This window comes from Taudactylus pleione, unplaced genomic scaffold (assembly GCF_031769625.1).
Source record: "Taudactylus pleione unplaced genomic scaffold, aTauple2 ptg000100l, whole genome shotgun sequence".
NCBI classification, from domain to species: domain Eukaryota; kingdom Metazoa; phylum Chordata; class Amphibia; order Anura; family Myobatrachidae; genus Taudactylus; species Taudactylus pleione.
Genome location: NW_028284502.1, coordinates 2,699,918 through 2,718,635, shown reverse-complemented (window position 1 = coordinate 2,718,635; position 18,718 = coordinate 2,699,918). Strand labels below are relative to the sequence as shown.

At 40.3% G+C, this 18,718-nt stretch overlaps 1 protein-coding gene across 2 annotated transcripts in view; it reads right to left on the bottom strand.

Annotated features, from left to right (window-relative positions):
* Positions 1 to 18,431, bottom strand: part of LUZP2 (leucine zipper protein 2) — a 777,794-nt gene extending 759,363 nt beyond the window's left edge. For both annotated transcript variants that reach the window (XM_088470457.1, XM_088470458.1), the window contains exon 1: positions 18,148 to 18,431. In XM_088470457.1, the coding sequence (XP_088326583.1) occupies positions 18,148 to 18,212 (65 nt within the window). In that variant the 5' untranslated portion in view covers positions 18,213 to 18,431. The remainder of the gene's footprint in view (positions 1 to 18,147) is intronic.
* Positions 18,432 to 18,718: the final 287 nt, after the last annotated feature.

Below are 18,718 nucleotides of genomic sequence, written 5' to 3'. Positions count from 1 at the left end.
AAAGAGAACAAAAATCTGTCACCCTGCAGAAGAAACGGAGAACCCAATTAAAATATTGACATGTCGCTGTCTGAGAGCCCTGTCACTCAACTGCCATTGAAGATAAAGAATAGAAAAACTAAAAGTGACAAAGTTCTGAGGTCATTTGTCCTTATTTTATGAAAGCACAATAGACTCTGCAAGCAATGGTGTACAGTACATCACATTACGGAGGAGATATTATCACTGTCTTAAGAGAATCAATAGCTATCACATCTAAAAATCTTCGGAAAAGGGAATTTAGCTCATTCAAAGAAAGGTGTTTTCCTTTACAGCTGCTGATATCGATCCCAGCTACAATTATCAATAGCACCAATACGATTTTACCTACACTAAGCAGCCTTCTGAAAGAGTATCATCTTTATAAGACATCTGACTTTTCAAACCTTTCCCTCTGCAGCACTTGTCTGCACACCATGAACTATTAAAGACTATAAAATAATAGCACACTGTTGCAACAGATTAAAGTTTAATCCCTTATCTTTAAATGTCATGCTGTGCTTGTGGTGTTTGTTACCAATCTGCTATGTTTGAGCTTTGCAGATCATTAAAAGTTCTGCTCAACCTACAGTAGACACACAAGGGACAATGAAAAAAAGTTTCTTTAAATTATTTTCCTGAGGGGAAAAATCATCTTTTAAGGGAGTTATGCACCTTTCTGTAACACCTCTAGTTAGGCTTACCACTCTCATGTGCCAACATGTTTGCTATATTGCTGGTGCTCAATTACATGGATGGGCTGCAGCAATTGCAAGGCGATAAACCGTGGGCCTGATTCAGCTTGGATCGCTATTGCAATTGCAGTTGCGATTTTGCACGCAATAGTATGCTAATTCATTGCGATCGCTATGCCGCCGCAGCACTACATAAGGACGCCCACTTTACCTTACACACATCGTGATGTCTAGCAAGACTGTGATAACATCGGTAGAATCGAGCACCATCGCAGCTTCATGCACACCTGCACAAGCTCTGACCTTACTCAGAAGTTTACTTCAGCACATGCTATGAGTCATCAGGCTGCTTGGCATCACAGTGGATAATTTATGCATGCCCCTGTAACAGCGTTCAAACGCACTGGCATGCCTGCATTTCGCCGAACACCCCCCGTCACCACACACAAATGGCACATCCTGTCATTCACTCTGCAATGAGTCTGTGTAGTCACTGCGATCGCAGTCCCGATCGCAGTGGCCAGTTCACGTACGAGTACTGCAACGCATACACATATGCATAACACAACAATCGTCCGATTGCATGCGTATTAGCAACTGCGATCCAAGCTGAAACAGGCCCAGTGTTGGGTAAACTGTAAAAGCTGCTTCTAGATTATGACAGCCTGAACTAGTAACAGGGAAACCTGTAACATGGGGTCATCTAGTCATTATATGACATGGGCACAGCCTGGTCTCCACGGGGCTGAATTTACAAGGGAATCAGGCTAACAAAAAAACCTATCATCATCCCCAGGAAAAAACAGCCACATTCTGAATGCACTAGGTCTCTACTACCTCCTTGTGGCTAGTGAGTATTGGTGTTTTAAAGAATAAGATTGAAAAACTAGCGTTTTTCTATGTGGCACTTCTGCTTCCAGCCAGCCCAGGCAGCCAGGGCTGGCTGGAAGCAGAAGTGCCACATAGAAAAATGCTAGTTTATTGGATATATTGAATATGCCAGCTGTTTGGAAATGCTAGTTGATTGGAAATGCTAGGTGATTGGATATGCTGACTCTTGTAGAATTAAAATATGTTAACATTACTGTTAGGGTTGCCATTAGGGTTAGAATTAGGTATAGATTTACCTAAAAAACATACTGTTGACACTCTGATCATGACGACATTACATCAGTATCTGCATGTTGAATGTCGACATGGGGAATGTCGACAATAGGAACATGTTGACACATGCAATGTCAAAATAATGATCATGTCAATATTCTCATGTTGATATAATGAATGTTGACATGATAAATATTTACCTAATTTATCAAACCTATGATTATACCCTACTAACCAATCAGTTTAGCTTTCTTACACTCTAACCAATCAGAGCAATGCCAGACCTCCAACCTGTCATTTATGTTGCGTCTTTGCAAAGAGAAGGTATTTATCATGCATATGGGTTTTAGTTTATATATTACTTACGGATTACAAGTCTAATGATGAAGACGATCCCTATGGATTAAGCTATTTTTTCACATGGATAATATTTGTGCAACTTTTGTAAAATAAAGAAAAAAAAATCATGGGGTACAGAAAATAAAAATGAGGGTACGGAAAGTATTACATAGTGGGTGGTAGGCACAAGATTTACTTAAGCTGATTTTTTATTATAGAGTTGTTTTCCTTTGTTACAGTTTACTTTGTGGCATTATATCAAGTTGCTGATGATGACAAGTGTCTATACTGCATGATGAATGCTCAGGAGACGTCTGAATTTCTGTGAGCTTCCCCAGGCTTCTAGTAGGATTACTTCTTAAATCCCATTGGGGAGGTGGGTGGTCTAGGTGCTCGTTGACATGATTTGTGTTGAATTGCATCATTGCAGCCCGTTTCCCACTGCACAATGTGTTAAATTGCTTTAATGAGCCCCTAAAGGTTATCAGTGTGCCCTTATCTACTGATATGTTTCCAAATTTTAATTAACTTCTGCCTGTCTTAAATACATTCATTCTGTCACAGCAGCTGTTTTCATTGTCAATTTGTTATATGTAATGGGGAACCTGCCATCGGATGGTTCTAATTTATTGGACTGTAAATGGCATTTACATATAAAAGAAATATAAGATTCTCAACTCTTGATGAATACATCATTAAAATGTACACTATGATAATGATGTGCTCTGTATTGAAAAGAAGGAATGTTACAGTTGTTTTGCATTGCAATACGCAATACATTTTGTGCAGGGGGAGCAAATGGGCCAATGAGTCAAGGGGATCTCCCACCGGAAAGCATGCACCCAGAACAGACTTTCCTACTGTTACCAGACTGCTAGTACAGACATCTTTCTGCTATGTCTACAGAAATTTGGTGCCCAAGTCTTGATATCTTCTAAGCATGCACTATCTTTCTAAAGCCATCACTGTAAAGACACTACGTCCAGCAGCCAAGAATGACGGACCCATCACATGAGGGTTTCCTCATTCATTAAACTCATCTGTTTGGAGTTTGTATGAAAACAGTTTTTTTTCTCAAATCTTTATGTCATTCCCCTACCAATATCCATGTTCTGCCAATTGATGCCCTAGATGACTGGTATTAGCTTTTGGGGCAATCTTACCTTTAAATGCTACATGCATGTAGGGCTTAATGCTAATATATAGCCTAGCAATAATCATGTGACTATTTAGAACATCGGAATGGATGTTAATATATTTATATGTAGTGTAGACCAGGGGAAGGCTTTGACATCACTTGGTCAGCTCAACATGTACATCAACATGTGGAACTAAGTTTCAGAGGGGTTGATGTATCAAATAGTAAAAAGTGTAGAGAAGTGAACCAGTGGAGAAGTTGCCCATAGCAACCAATCAGCATCTACCTATCATTTTATAGAGTCAGGGCTGGTTCCAGAGTTCGGAGCACCCTGTGCTGGCCCTTGAGAAGGGGGCGTGACCTAATTACCATAGCCAATCTTCCCCCCAGCCCTCTCCCAACAGTGAATGGTTGCCGTGCGCATGCGTGCAGCATCCATTCACACTCTGGGGGTCTGGCACCACTGCACAGCTGCGGTGGTGGGGGTCCCCAACCTCCCGATTTGACCACCCGTGGGCCACTTTGGCCCACGGGTGGAACAGCGGGACAGACCCGCTGAAATTGGGATGCTGGGGGAGGGGTGCCACCCCTCTACGGGTGGCGCCCCTGTGCGACCGCATTGGTCGAACACCTCTAGAGCTGGCCCTGTATAGAGTGTGTTTGATAAATGCTTCCTCAAAGCTGATTTGGGGATTAGCGGGCAACGTCTCCACTGGCCCACTTTTTCCCCCACTTTTTACTGCTTGATACATTAACCCCTTGTTCTTAATAGGGAGCCTACTGTGGCTTTAATATAGAGAACAGTTTGCATTAGCATTAATAATGTTTAGCTGAGGGCTCAGGATCCTATGCTGTAATACATAATATTTTTTTAAACAAAAAAAAATAGTTATTATTTAATGAACAATTTAAATCACAAAACACAATGCAAACCCTTCTTGGCAGCTGCTAATTTATCTTCACCATAGGAAAAAGAGTTCCTGAACTCACTAAGGGGAATGGGATTTATTCCCTGGATGGAATACCTCAATAACACAATCTTTTGTAATGTCTGGGTGCCCACTTTGTCACAAGCTGTCTCTGGGTTGAAAAGCTTTGAAGGTGCTGGTGGAGGGGAGGAGGAATGTGATAGAGATGTCTGGACTTCTTTGTCTGATCTGTCTGAATATATGACAGGTTGGGAATTGATAGATGGAGCGCAGAAACAGTGAAATAAACTAAATAAATGCATTAATAGAAGCAGCAGAGCTTTGTGCCAATATGTTAGGGATTGAATAGAGAACGCCAGTATGGTTCTCCAAGGAAGTGGCACTTGTTATAAGTGCTAAGCAAACCACATTTAAGAAAGAGACACAATCAGATGAGGATAATAAATAATATAAAGCTAGTCTAAAAAAAGACTAAACATACAATAAGACCAGTTACCCAATGACGGTTACACAAAAAAAACATTTATCTAGCATTTTTTACCAGCAGTAAAAGCATTTCTCTTTCATTCCTGTTCTCACCTCTCAGTCAGAATCAGAGACACCTATATTAATTGCAAGCAGTTGCACAGAAGTAGATGTTAATCACTAGCCAATGTAAACATTTAGAAAAAAAGATTTTGCTTTTAAAGCTAGGGAAATATTTTTATAGGATGACCCCTGTCTGTAACCCCTAACGGGAGTCCTGGGCTTTGCTAATTTTTATTTGTTGAGGCTGTGCCGCTTCTGTAATACAGAGATAGCAAATTAATTTTGTTAGTCAACAATAAATGGCTGCAGGGGTTCGGAGGTGGTGATGGGGGAACTAAACACAAGCCACAATCACTTGATCATTTGAGTAGCAGCAGAGGCCCTCATAATTAATAAGTGTATCGGCCTAATCTTATGTTCTGATCTTATGGCCAGATTGCTCAGACAGCATGTGATTTGAGCAGTCTTGCCTCTCACAACCACTGTTTTTTTCCCTGGCAGGACATCTAGCTGGTTTTGCTTGATAAATTAGATGGTGAAAATCAGGACACCAATTGTGAGTTTACAAAACCACCTGAAAAATGTAAAAAATCAATGTTTTGACAAATCCGCCATTTACTACAGTTTGTCCCAAGTGTAGATCCATGGGAAAGCAGCTGTGGTAGGGACTAGAGATGTGTGCTGACCCCCATGTTTTGGTTTTGGATCTGGATTCATCTTCATGTTTTGGTTTTGCAAAACCACCCTCAAGTGTTTTGGTTTTAGATTTGGATCAAAAATCAACAAAAATCAATAAAAACAGCTAAAATGTCCAATCCAAATCCCAAATTCGTTTTTTAAATCTGAGTTCCGAACCAGCAGCAGATCTGAGCGGGACTCGGCTCGAAATGGGTCACAAAGGTGAATCCAAACCTTGACCCGGTTCTACTCAGAACCCCTAATTCAGCTGTGTTTGGTTTTCAGAAATCCAGACCCGCACATCTCTAGTAGGGACCTATATAGTACAGCATATTACTCCTTCATCAATGCGTGGGATACTGTATATGGCTATGCATGAAGATGTAAGCAAAGGACAACTCTACCAGTAAGAGATGTCCTTTGTGGTGTGAGGACTTCCGGGTTTATGACCGAGGAGTCTTTCTGCGCCTGTGTGGCAGTCAGCTAGTGCATGCGCAAGCTGTGGGGGTCCCATTTGGGGAAGTCTTTGAAAAGAAAAACATAGGCTTCTATTAGGCAACGCCATCTATAGACTGGAGAATTTGGTCAGACCTCCAAAAACCGCATTTACAGAGGTTTGGCCTTCTTTGAGGATAGTGCATCCTGCCCAAAAACAAAAACAAAACACACATGGCAGACTAGATGAACAATATCGTTCTCACCATCAAATTCTGAGGTACAGTACAGTACTGTATGCTAGCAGTGCAAGTGCCAGCATACTCATGGATGCTATAGCATGTCACACTTGCTGAACTACAAGCACCAGCATGCCTTGGCATCAGGAGCCTGCTGGGACTGGACCTTTAGTGCATATTGTGAAAATTTTAAATAAAACCTCACAGATACTATGAAAAAAAAATAATGTATGATAAATAAATGAACAACCCTCTTTAGCCTGGCATTCCAGGGGTTAAAAAGTAAGACATAACCTTGCAGTAATATGTGTCTGCATAATATGGTAATTGTGTATTTTTAACAGATTCATTTACATAATAGGTTTTTGGTAAAACTTACATCCAACTCTACAGTACATCAACAGCAACTAAATCTACTCTTGCAGCACTGACAAGGGATCAAGGAGATATGTTCCAGTATCCCGATGCAGGGGATGCGCTTAGCATACCCAACACCTGTCAGAATCCCGGCACAGGCATCCTGACCACTGGCAACCCGAAGGTAAGTAGCTAGGTTGGGGGGAGGGTTAGGCACTAGGGGGAGTGTTAGGTTTAGGCACTGGGGGGGAGGGTTAGGTTTAGTGTGCAGGGAGGGAGAGGTTAGGTTTAGGCTCTAGGGGGGGAGGTTAGGTTCAGGCACCAGGGAGGGAGGGTTAGGGTAAGGAGAGGAGGGGGGTTAGGATACCTAATGACAGGTGTCAGTATCCTTACCCTGTCTGGATGCCGGCATAGAGATTTTGACTACCGGCATCCCGTACCCATCCCGGGATCAAGCACTGTCAGTTCTTGTTCTATCATCATTATTAACCCATCTGCTTCAATTCTGCTCTGAAGCAGATGGGTTAATAATGATGATAGCACAAGAACAGAGAAGTGACAGTATAAGGGGGATATGTATCAAACCTTGGAGACAGATAAAGTACCAACCAATTAGTTCCTAACTGTCATTTTTCAAACACAGCCTGTAAAATAGCAGTTAGATGCCGATTGGTTGGCACTTTATCTCTTTCCACTTTATTTCTCTCTAAGGTTTGATACATCTGGAACTGGAAATGTGTTTACATTCGGATTAATGGGAAAAAAAAAAAAAACCTATGAAAAAGAATAATATCAGAGTGTCTGCTGTGTCCAGTATCTGCCTGTGATGTACTCTGGCATTGTGTTAGGAGATCAGTGATCACTTTGCTAGTAAGCATCCAAGTTATGCAATGTGTAGCAATGTGCCTCCGCATCCCTTTGTACATAATGGGAAAGAAAAAAAAAGCTGACCAATAATTTTTTTATCATTTTACAAATATATCAGAAATGGATGTGGGATCCAGTTGAAAATAGTGGACTGTCGAAACTAGATAATTGGCTGAGACAAGATCTGTTTAAAATTGGATTGCAGCGACGCCATCTTGCGACTGGCCGCAAGACACCATTTTAGAAAATGAGATTGCAAGATGCCATTTTGCGAATGGCCGCCCAAACGCCATTTTAGATAAACTCACACTTAAGTACATATGGCGATATTACTATTAGCATCATGCGATTGCATCTCTTTCACCATTTCTCATACACACATTAATACGCACAATTGCGCTGTTAACTAGTCGCATATTAGCGAATGCATAAGATCCTGTATGAGCACGCTGAATATTAGCTTCATGCACACGCATCTGCCCCAAGTTAACCAGCGTCTTTACATCAAACCCCGCATATTCACACATTACATGTTCACATACAAGGTTCCATAAGCTTTAAGGTATAAGATTTAAGTATGTTCATTTATTATAATTGCTGTGAAATAAAGATTATTTGGTAACTTAGGTTTTATACGTGATAAGTAAGCCATGTTTGGTATTGTACTGATGCGTACTCTTTCAACAGTATTCCTGTAACATCGATGTAGAGATCGCAACATGCATTCTCAACTTATGGACCACAGAGACTTCAAGCAACAAAATGTACATTATATGACCAACTGTTAGGATTTGCATGAGGCGGGAAACCAGAGACCACCAGTTGTTAGAGGCTGGACTGTGTCTATTTGAACCAACCTGTTAGATGCCTTGTAACATATGCCCTCTCCTTTAGGACCAATGGTATTAGCAACAAACTTCTCTATTATGTTGTCTATTCCTGGGGGGGTATAAATATGTGTGCTCTGACCCTGGGTTTCTAGTCTTCGTGCTGAATGCTGATTGATGGGGGTTTCTTGCTGATGCCTACATCTGGTCCAGAGCCTTGTGCATGTATAACTGTACTTGGGTCTGTATAATTCCTTTGCGCTAAATTGTACTTAGATCATAGCGTGTAACTGCTGTACTTTTACTTGAATAATACTTTGTGCTTTGGAACCACAAGTTCTAGGTCTGGAGTCTTTATTTTCTGTATGACTGCATACGCAAAATAGCGTCATCCTTAGAGGTTTATAGGCAGGATATCAGAAGGTATAGGCAGGAGTGTATAGAGATTCTAAAGCAGTATCGTTAGGACTCATATCACCATGTAGATTCAATGCCATTGTCATGGTGAATGCTATACAGGACCTTTATTTCTTTCAGAAGGAAAAAAATATGACAAATGTATTAGCAGATGTTAATAAATTGGCTGGGGATGAGTGAACATGACTCTTTCAGTAAACGGCACTTGCCATAATGGCCACCACATCCAACCAGGTGAAACTGAAATTTAAATACAGCCATACCCACTTATATAAATGACAAAGGATTGTGGCTGTTCAGCCTTTCACATTCTTTGGTTCCTAGGGTTACACTAATGCAGTCACAGCTAATATTTTGTAAGCAGCGGCTGTGCGAATATATGCAAATGTTGCAGCTGCCGGGATTTGTATTGAGACACCCACAGGCGGCTTTGCAAATCCAAATGGCATCGAACATAGATCAGTTGATTATCTGCCTTATGAGTAACCCAATGGTCAGGCAGAATGGCTGCGGGGACTGAAACGCTGGAGATATTTTTACTGCAAACGGGATGGCAGTCACAGGTTGAGACACGTCTCAAAAATGGTTGCAACACATCTGCATCACTTTACAAATAAATCAAAACTGTGAGCATCAACAAATGTGAATCTTGATGCATGTGCAGCGCAACTCAGAAGCATGTGCCGATTACCGATAATTGCTCAACTGCGTAAACATTAGCATTGCATACATTTCTGAATCAGGCACCTACTTTTTTGCCGTCAGTAATTCTGGCAGCACGGTTGGTGTAATAGCTTTACTGCCTCATAGCACTGAAGTCTTGGGTTCAAATCCCACCAAGGCTCTAAATGTGTTGAGTTTGTATATTCTCCCTGTGTTTGCTTGGGTTTCCTTCCACAATCCAAAAACAAAGGTTAAGCGGATTCTGGCAAAACATGAACCCTAGTGTGTGTGTGTGTGTGTACATGTGGTAGGGAATATAGATCATACTTGCTGATATCCTGGTTGCACCTTCCGGGAGGGAGCAGCCTGGTCGGCTTAGCAGGGGGTGGGGCCAGCAAAAGGCTGTGTGGTCAGGGACATGACATGCCATTTAGGGGCATTTCCGGCATTGTGGAGCAGGGGGCGGGGTTATGATGACTTGATTCAGCGAGAATTGTGTCATCAGTCCCACCATTGCGGGTGTTTGGGGATGCATTGTGGGGAGGGCTGGAGGGGCTGGGAGGCTTGCCTACTTTTCCAGGGATCCGGAAGTGGCACCCGATTTTCGTGAGGCTCCTGGCCAAATCAGGAGAGCAGGCATGTATAGATTGTAAGCTCCACTGGGATAGGGATTGATGTGAATGGCAAAATATTCTCTGTAAAGTACTTTGGAGTATGTGTGTGAAAATGTGTCAAAGGTTGCCAGCCCTGGTCACTGTGTAACACATTTGTCTCAAGACCATAGATTATATGAAATAAAATTAAGAACAAAAAATGTGAATGGGTGAACATTGTGCTCGTGTCTCATGCCCACTAGTGTCAAGTTTGTGCAATGTGCTGTATTAGAGGTTTTGTAAAGCCATTATTACCCAGTACCCACCCTCCATGCTACTGTTTTGAAACACTGCAGCAACTGTGATGTATTCCGAACTCTACATTCTCCATTCAAGTGAACACATTGAGGTAGCCTAAGTGGTCTCTAATGAACTCCCAAACCTGGGTAAAATCACAATTAACAACTGCATGCCAAATTCATTCACGTTTTTTTAAGGCCTTAAATAATTGCAGATATATTATTCATTGTGTTACGCTTGATTGTTTTATATTTGCAAACTAAAACAAATTATCTATTGTTTTTGGTGTGTTTATGCATTAACATTGCATTAACTTTTGTAATATTCAATGTGAAATAACATTGTCAATCACCTACAGTATCAAACACACTGTACTATAGCTGGACAGATTTCTGGTTCCTTAATATAAATGATCTCACCAGCCTACTCTCTGCTGTCTGTTGTTGCTGTTCTAGAAATGACAATTGTTAGATCTTAAATCATTATTTCAGCAGTATCTCTAGAGGTTAAATATATGATGAATATAGTTCACCTTGAAATAGCAGAATACCAATCAGGGGTTTAGTGAATATCTCTTCCCTGCCTATACCTGGTTGTATTATTATCCAGCATACTGCAAAACCTAACCTAGGTCAGGCAAGTTCACAAACTAGGACAACATTTTGTGTCATATCTTCCCCTATATGACAATTTCAGACAGCTGGTACTGGGAGACATAAATATATGTTCTTTGTATGGAGGTAAATTTGTCTTGTGAAAAATAATTCTTCTTAAGTTCACTGACACACATATAAATCAACAAGAGCTAAGAAAACATATACAGAATATATTATAAAGAGACGGTTGAAGGGAGTCTAGGGTGTTTATTATTTACTAAGAGTCTGGGTTCTAAAACTTTGCGCTTCTGAGTGTTTATGCCCAAAATTTAAAAGGGCAATGCTTTTACTATCCATATTTTGCTAGTAAAAAATATTGCCCTTTTAAATTTCTGCATAAACAGATTTTAGAACCCAATGCTGATTTTATCAAGACAGCGATGAAGAAGAGGGTGAAATTCTATATCACCACTTTTGATTGGTCATCTAAAATGATATTTTAATTTCTTGTTTTCATGTTGAACTAGCAAATTCTATCTATGTTAATAAATAGCATGACTATATTTCTGTAGATAGAAAATGCATTATGAAGGGATTCGTTATTGATGACAAAGATGTACAGTGTATGTTCAGACCATAGACTAAGGGACATTTTTGTAATGTAGGTCTAATAAAATGGTTACTTCCATAAAAGAATGAACAGCACCCATTACAGATTTTATCATTTCCAATTATGGTAATTGCATGTGCTATATATATAAGGTGGGTATATACACCAAGCAGGCTTAATTGGATCATTTGACAATTAGATCAATATCATACTGAAAAAATTGCCTCCACTCCAATCAGTTATGAATTTTGCTTACAGAGACTCATAAATCTTTCCTCCTGGGACTTGTTATAGTGTCTACACTGTCAACTATTACTCTTACACACAGGAAAGAGTTAAAATGTCTAGTCTATAAAGTTTAGCTAAAGATGAGAAAAACTGTACAGTAAGACATTCCCCTTGCTTCACACAGGGCTGTGACATTTTGCACATTTCACTGGCAGAATTTAGCATTATGTGTCCTGCCCCTACCACACAACACAAAAAAAGAGCACATTTATTGAGACACCAGCTCCATACATGCCACAAAATGGGAATGTACAAATACTGCTTGGATTGGCATTCTTCACAATGTTAAAGCAAAAACGCAACCTCACAGCTCTGCGAAAAGTATCGGAACGTCAACCCTGTTGCTTGGAGGCAAGATCACCTGGAGTCCAGATCTCCTCCTCAATGCCTCCCATCCCCTCTTGTGTTTCTTAACAACTCATAGAGGCACGTAGCGTGCGGCAGGAGGGATGTCAGACCAAGACCTGGAACCCTAGACTGCTCTCCCCCTATCTCAGCAACACCACCACTGTCACTGGCTGGGAACTGACCTCTTCTGAGGCAAAACCTGTTTATGTAAATCGTACCCATCTCTACACTCAGAGTCTCAGATATATTTTCAGATACTCTCTCTAATGGAACCTTCTCTCTGCAAATAACTTTCTTTCTTTCTTCTTGCTCTCATCTTAAGAATCATATTCCCTGGAATTTATTCCACCAGACACTGTGCCTAATTCAGAGTTAGGAATAGAGTAAGATATAGCAAGTAACTGTGCATCTTGGTAAAACCATGCTGCACTGAAGGTGGGCTATAATGTGCAGAGAGAGTTAGATTTGGGAGGGGGGTATCCAAACTGAAAACTAAATTGCTGTGTAAAAATAAAGCTGTGCAGTATTTGTGGGCTACATGCAAAAGCAAACGTTATTTACCCTGCATGCAATTTTTTTATGTATTTGCACCCCTTGCATTGCAACATGGTTTGTCCAGGTTTACAGTTACTTACAATATTGTTCTACTCCCAAAGCTGAATCAGGCCCTCTCACGGGAAATCATTTATGAAGCTCACTTAGTGCACAGCACAAAATGCCTTGGCTTTACATTGTGGTGCCCTGATGGTCTGCACAGCGCACTGTGAGGCGCAGGATTTCTCTTTGCTCTTGCGGCAATGGAAGTGCTCCTCACTGCGCAGAGAAGCGGCATTATATGTAGATGCAAAAGGATAACCTTAAAAGTCCAACAATCTCCTACCTCCTTAGTACAACTAATATCAATCATTTTTTCCAGTTTCTCTCCTAAAACATTGCTAGGTCTAGACTTTCATATGGCTTAAATAAATCATGAGCAAGGGGACATTGGGACTGGTTTATTACATGTGTCACTTTTGTCTGTGTGTAAAGATTTTTTATTACATTTCTCTGAGTACATCTGGATGCGCTGTTTGGCCAAAGGCTTTTGAAGATCAAGTCACCTCTTACATATATAAAGGGAAGTACTACTTAAAATAAAATTGTAAAACAATTTGATGGCAGAGAGCTCTTTTCCCAAATCCTCAACCAGCATCTGCAGTATACAGGTAACAGCCTGTGAGCCTGGGTTCCCCCTGCTACTGTATATCGCAAACATGCCCCAGCACAGGACTGGCACCTCTAAAGAGATGAAAGGTGTGTGTGGGGGAGAGGTGGTAAAAATAGCATGAAAATCTCCAAGAGGCTAAGGGGGAGATCTATCAAGCCTTGGAGAGAATTTAAGTGGAGCAATTGCCCAAAACAACCAATTAACTTCTAACTGTCATTTCACCTGTGCTGGAGAAATGACAGAAGCTGATCGATTGCTTTGGGCAACTTCTCCACCTTTACTTTCTTTGATGCATTTCCCCTAAAAGACGGTCTTTGGTTTCCAAACAGAGCTGGGGTGATGACAGTGTTAACACATTGCACTTTGTGGTGTGGTTGGGTTGTAATATTAGATGAAACCTTACATAATTCTATTTAAAGGGGAATTTTGGGTAAAGCAAAAAGTTAAAGAGGAATTCTGCAAGTTAAGGGGCATATTCAATTAGCCGCGATAAGCCGTTTTCGGCAAAAAGTTTTCACCGGTGATGTCATTTCGCCAGGCGAAAACTTTTCCCCGTATTCCATTCAAAAGACTTTTCGCCGTTGCGGAAAGTCAATGCATTGGACTAGGCGAAAAAGATTTGCCTATGAAAGCTGTCGAAAAAAAGTGTAGAATTGGGGTTTTGGGGTGCAAACTTGCGGAAACCACCCTGCACCCTTGGGACAAGCCCCCAAAGGTAAACTGTGTCAAAAAAAAGTTTTAAAAAAAACTTCACACCCCAAAAAAGTACTTTCATTTTGGGTGCGAAAAAAAACAAGGTTGGGGGACAAACTTAAAAACTAGCGAAATAGACTCCAGGGGGGTCCCCAAGTATGCCCCAGGTGTTTTTAAGATTGCAGGTGCTTTCGGCAGGTAGATTTTTTTAGTTTTTTAAAACTTCACTTTAGCAACTTGAAAATATGCTTGCACCCATTTTCACGTACCCCAAATTTGCTGGGACTACTTATTTTCTGCAAAAAAACAGCTAAATGCTATTCTTCACCACGTCTGCAAAGACGCTAATTAGCAACTATTGAGAGCATTTAAGTACCCCAAATACCTTCAGCAGGCCTATTTGGGGGTATCTATAGTGATCCCCAATGTCAGTGCAACTTTTGGGGGGTGTCAGGCTGATTTCCCTAAATCTGACATGACTTTTCGCCAGGTCCAAATTTGCTGGGTCCCGTTTTCGACGATTTTTAATTGAATATGGGGATAACCGGGGACGAGCGCGATACTTTTCCGCATGAAAATCCAGCGATGTCGGCGAAAAGTCCGGCATGCGAAAAGTACAACACTTTTTGCGGCTAATTGAATATGCCCCTAAAATTAAAACCAAACTTATCCGGATTAATTTACAAATGTACACTGTTTAATGCAGAACACATTGAAAATTGTGCATTCTAAACTTATATGATTTTGAATCAATGAAGTCATGAGATAAAAGTGATTCAGAATTGAAATATGAATTTGATCATTTATAACAATACGAATATGCTTGTGGGGGCATATTTGCTAATTGGTGCTATATATGGGGACTATTTATAAGCCATTGTAACACTATATTATCATAGCTTAATTAGTGGCCAACATATCTCAGGATTAGTTAAAAAGAACACATTGCAATTGATTGTTGGATGCTGAGGCATCTGTCATTGGAGTACTGGGGGAAATGTGAACAAGTTTGCAGACAGCTTGTATCAACTTTAATAAGGATACATCCCTTGGAGAGAGCTGCTCGATCAGTTCCTTTCTATTGACATCACTGGTGTTACTAGTCGCTAGTGAGCTGATAGACAGAAGACTCATGATTGTTGTTAATACTATATATTTATTAAATGTGTATAGTTGATTTATGTTCAAACAAGTCCAACTTAGTAACCATAAATACCAAACACCATGGTAATATCCAAATAATAATTTGCCACATGCCCATGTACGAAGACAACAAAAGTATTTAGTAGCTTAATTGAACAACTACACACAGTTTTTTTTACTATTACTCATTCTGAATCTGTTTACAATTGAGTTTTTGATTGAAGGTTTAATGATTTTAAGAAAATGTAGGATCCTCTGCATTCAGACCCCCTCACTGCTCACTGTATGTCCAGACAATGCTAGCTTTAGTTTCCTTTTGTTTTGCCTTTGTGCTTATGTTTGTATTATGCTAATTGGGCATGTTTGTTTCTTTACTTGCTTTCATGTGTTTCATAAGCTTGTATTTGACTTTGTGTATTTACTTTTGCATTATATTGCAATCTGTCTAAACCGAGAGCACATTTTCAGCTTGCCATGTAATCATGCATCGGAGAGAATGTTAATGTTGTCAATGTTGGTTTGTAGTTCTGGGTATAAAATTTAATGATGTCTTAGGCATATTTTGATATTTTGGGGAAAAAAGGAAGCACCTTGTGTACTTCCCTGATCCATCTTTAGGTCCATATATATTCAATAATTTAGCTAACTCAAGTGATTTACTCACCATGTGTTATTTGATGGAATAATTTATGTATAATACCCTTTTCTGACCGGAGGTCGGTATTCTGGAACTGGAATCCGACTTCTGCCAGGATTCTGGCGCCGGTATTTAGATCGTCTGCATCCCGTTTGCGGTATGCTGACTACATCCTTCTAAACAACAAATATCAATTATTGCTCTATTTTTACTCCATGAAATTACACTCTCTTACAGAATATTGCCTTGACTTTGTAACCCACATAGGAAAAGCAATCAACAGGGAAATTGCTAGCCCTTGAGTCCTAGATGGCCCACAGCTGACTACCCTAGCAGTCCATTGTTGTAGGTGTCATCCAACTGGGAATGGGAGTGAGGGGCGGGGTTGTGACATCATAGCCAAGTATTATAATCCCATGGTAGCACTGACATGAAGGAACAGCAGCTGAAGGCTTCACATGTATGGAGCTGCTGGTTTCTTCTCCTTCATGTCAGTGGGCAACATTAAACATGGAGGATGTATTTTAAGTGACCCTAATTGCTGGCACAGTAGGCAATTGCCTAAGCTCACCTAATGGTAGCGCCTGGGCTACAATTTAATCAGTTTAACTTGAGCACTGTTCAGTAATCTCCATGGAAAATACCAATGTCCTCAATTATTACAGCTTTTCTAATTTACATTTCAGAATTTTGTGGAAAAAAATACCAGAGCATACTTAATAGTAAAGAAACACAGGCCAAAGATTTAATGTACTGTGAAGTTTTTAATTTGAAAAATGAAATGTATACAGTGCAACAGAAATCCTCATGGGCTTTTCTGCTGATGAAATAGATTACTTTGTCTGCATACATGCAACTTGATAGGACAGCTCTAAATATTGTTACATTCAGCCAGTGCGTTATTGATTTAGTTTGATTGCCGTTTAAATGGCACGCATTTATATAGGGTAATCCACTGAGAAAACCTTTTAAATTGAAATGGACTGTCTGATTGGATGACTAAAGAAGGGTGCCCACATAGCACCATTATTTTATATGTGCAGGATAGAATAAGACGTACACTCCCAGCCATTTCTATAATACAGTCATGTGTCATAATAAAAGTCACCAAGGAAGTCTGCAAGGAAAACGAAGGACGTCTGCAATATGCTTTCCAGTACACTGTACACGTTACAACCATAACAGGAAGAGTTTGTGTCTTTGTTCAGCTACTGTCACTACACTGTCTGTGCATCAGTCTAGAATGAAACCACAGAATCAGACTATCCTATTACAAAGTGGAACCTGTCAATCCTTTAACTAGTTAAGCTTAAACTACTGCAGTAGTTCAGGCTGACAGTGACATGAAATTGGTTTAATGAGTCAATGCATGAAGATCTTATATGAGTTCTTATACCAAAGGGGGTTAATAAAATGAAATCCTTTGGGATGTGATTGGAGAGCAGGGCAGAGTGAGGGCACTCCGTACAGCCGTACAGAACAATGACTGATATTGTACTGTCCACTGAACCAACTTTTCATCATTCAAACAGATAGCCAAGACTTTGTATAACATAGCAATATTCCAGGAAAAGGCACTGTGGAATAACTACTGCAGCATTAATTAACAGACACATTCATATGCATCTGTCAAATATTGAAATAACTTTTATTTAGCAATCACTGGTGAAATGGTTTAACCTCATCAATACCAGAGTCTTCTGAAATAAATTCATTTTAACCCTGAATGCAGATTTCTAGTTTAAAACAAAGAAAGAACTAAACAGCAGAATGCACTAATAATGAAGCCAGAACCGGTGGTGAAGCTCTGCACACTTAGAACCAGACTTTTCCTCAGATGGGTCATGTTACATACAGTACCATGATCTGTGTCAAATAAACATAAAAAGACTAATCCTGATAATCACAAACCTAGCAATAGGACGGTTCTACCAGCATCCAATATACACATTAGTCTGACAAATAACACAAACAACCAAAGTTAGACTGACACTGAAACTATCAATGCAACTTTGCTAAAAGTGTTTCCAATCACCAATAACCATTAATCCAAAAACTTGAATCAAACATTCATATTACTGGTGGTTAATTTAGGGTACATCCAACACAATAGAGATCTATGGTATTTAAGCTTTCAAAATGGTTAACTTGAGCTGCTCAGCTATACTGAGCTATAACAATCATTATCCACAATTCATCAAAAATGTAATACATTGCCTCTGGAATATGTATAGGTTTTTCCTTTAAGATTTCAAATAAAACCTACAGTAGTAACTTTTGTTCATTTTAAGACAGCACCTAGCCCCTTACAGTGCAGATCTGCAGAATCCAATATATAACACTGATCTACCACTTCTTGCAATCAAGCAGATACTGTGCCTTAAACATGGAAAGGAAAAATGTACAGAGCTGTCTATGCTGTAATATACAGTCACCAGAGCAGAACAGGATTCTGTCCACACATCCATCCTGACGGAAAACATGCTTTCCCTGCTCACCTGGTGCTGAAAACCATAGCAGGCAGCATAAGAGACAGCAAGTAGCAGGCAGGGATAGATTTCATGCTGCAGCTTCCCTGGTCTGTGCTTGGGATTCTTTCCTCCCTCCGTCTCTTGGTAGAGTAAAAGAAAGCCCTTCCTCAAGGCAGGATGCTCCAGTACAAAAGATAACAGATCTGGGGAAAATGCAGACAGACCAACAGACTGGCTAATGAAAGCAACTCAAAGCTAGATGCGAGATCCAAGAGTGATGTCACAGGCAGTGGACCTGCTGCTGCAAGACTCCTTGCCTGATAGTCTGTGATTATTCAACACTGTGACTCTATTGATGTCCTCAGGGGGTTGTTAATACTAGCAGTTTAAGTGGCAGCCAGGGAAAAAGGGGAGTGTGCTAGGGGGCACTTTACTCTTATCTTAAAAGACATCTTATTTGCATACTGGCATGTGCCAATGCTACAGTAATGCCACATGCAGAGCATTCTGATAACAGGATTGGATGGACGTAAGTCAGATGCTCTTTGCACCCAATTAATATAGACCATTAATCTGCCCTGCTAGAATGCTAGTGCAT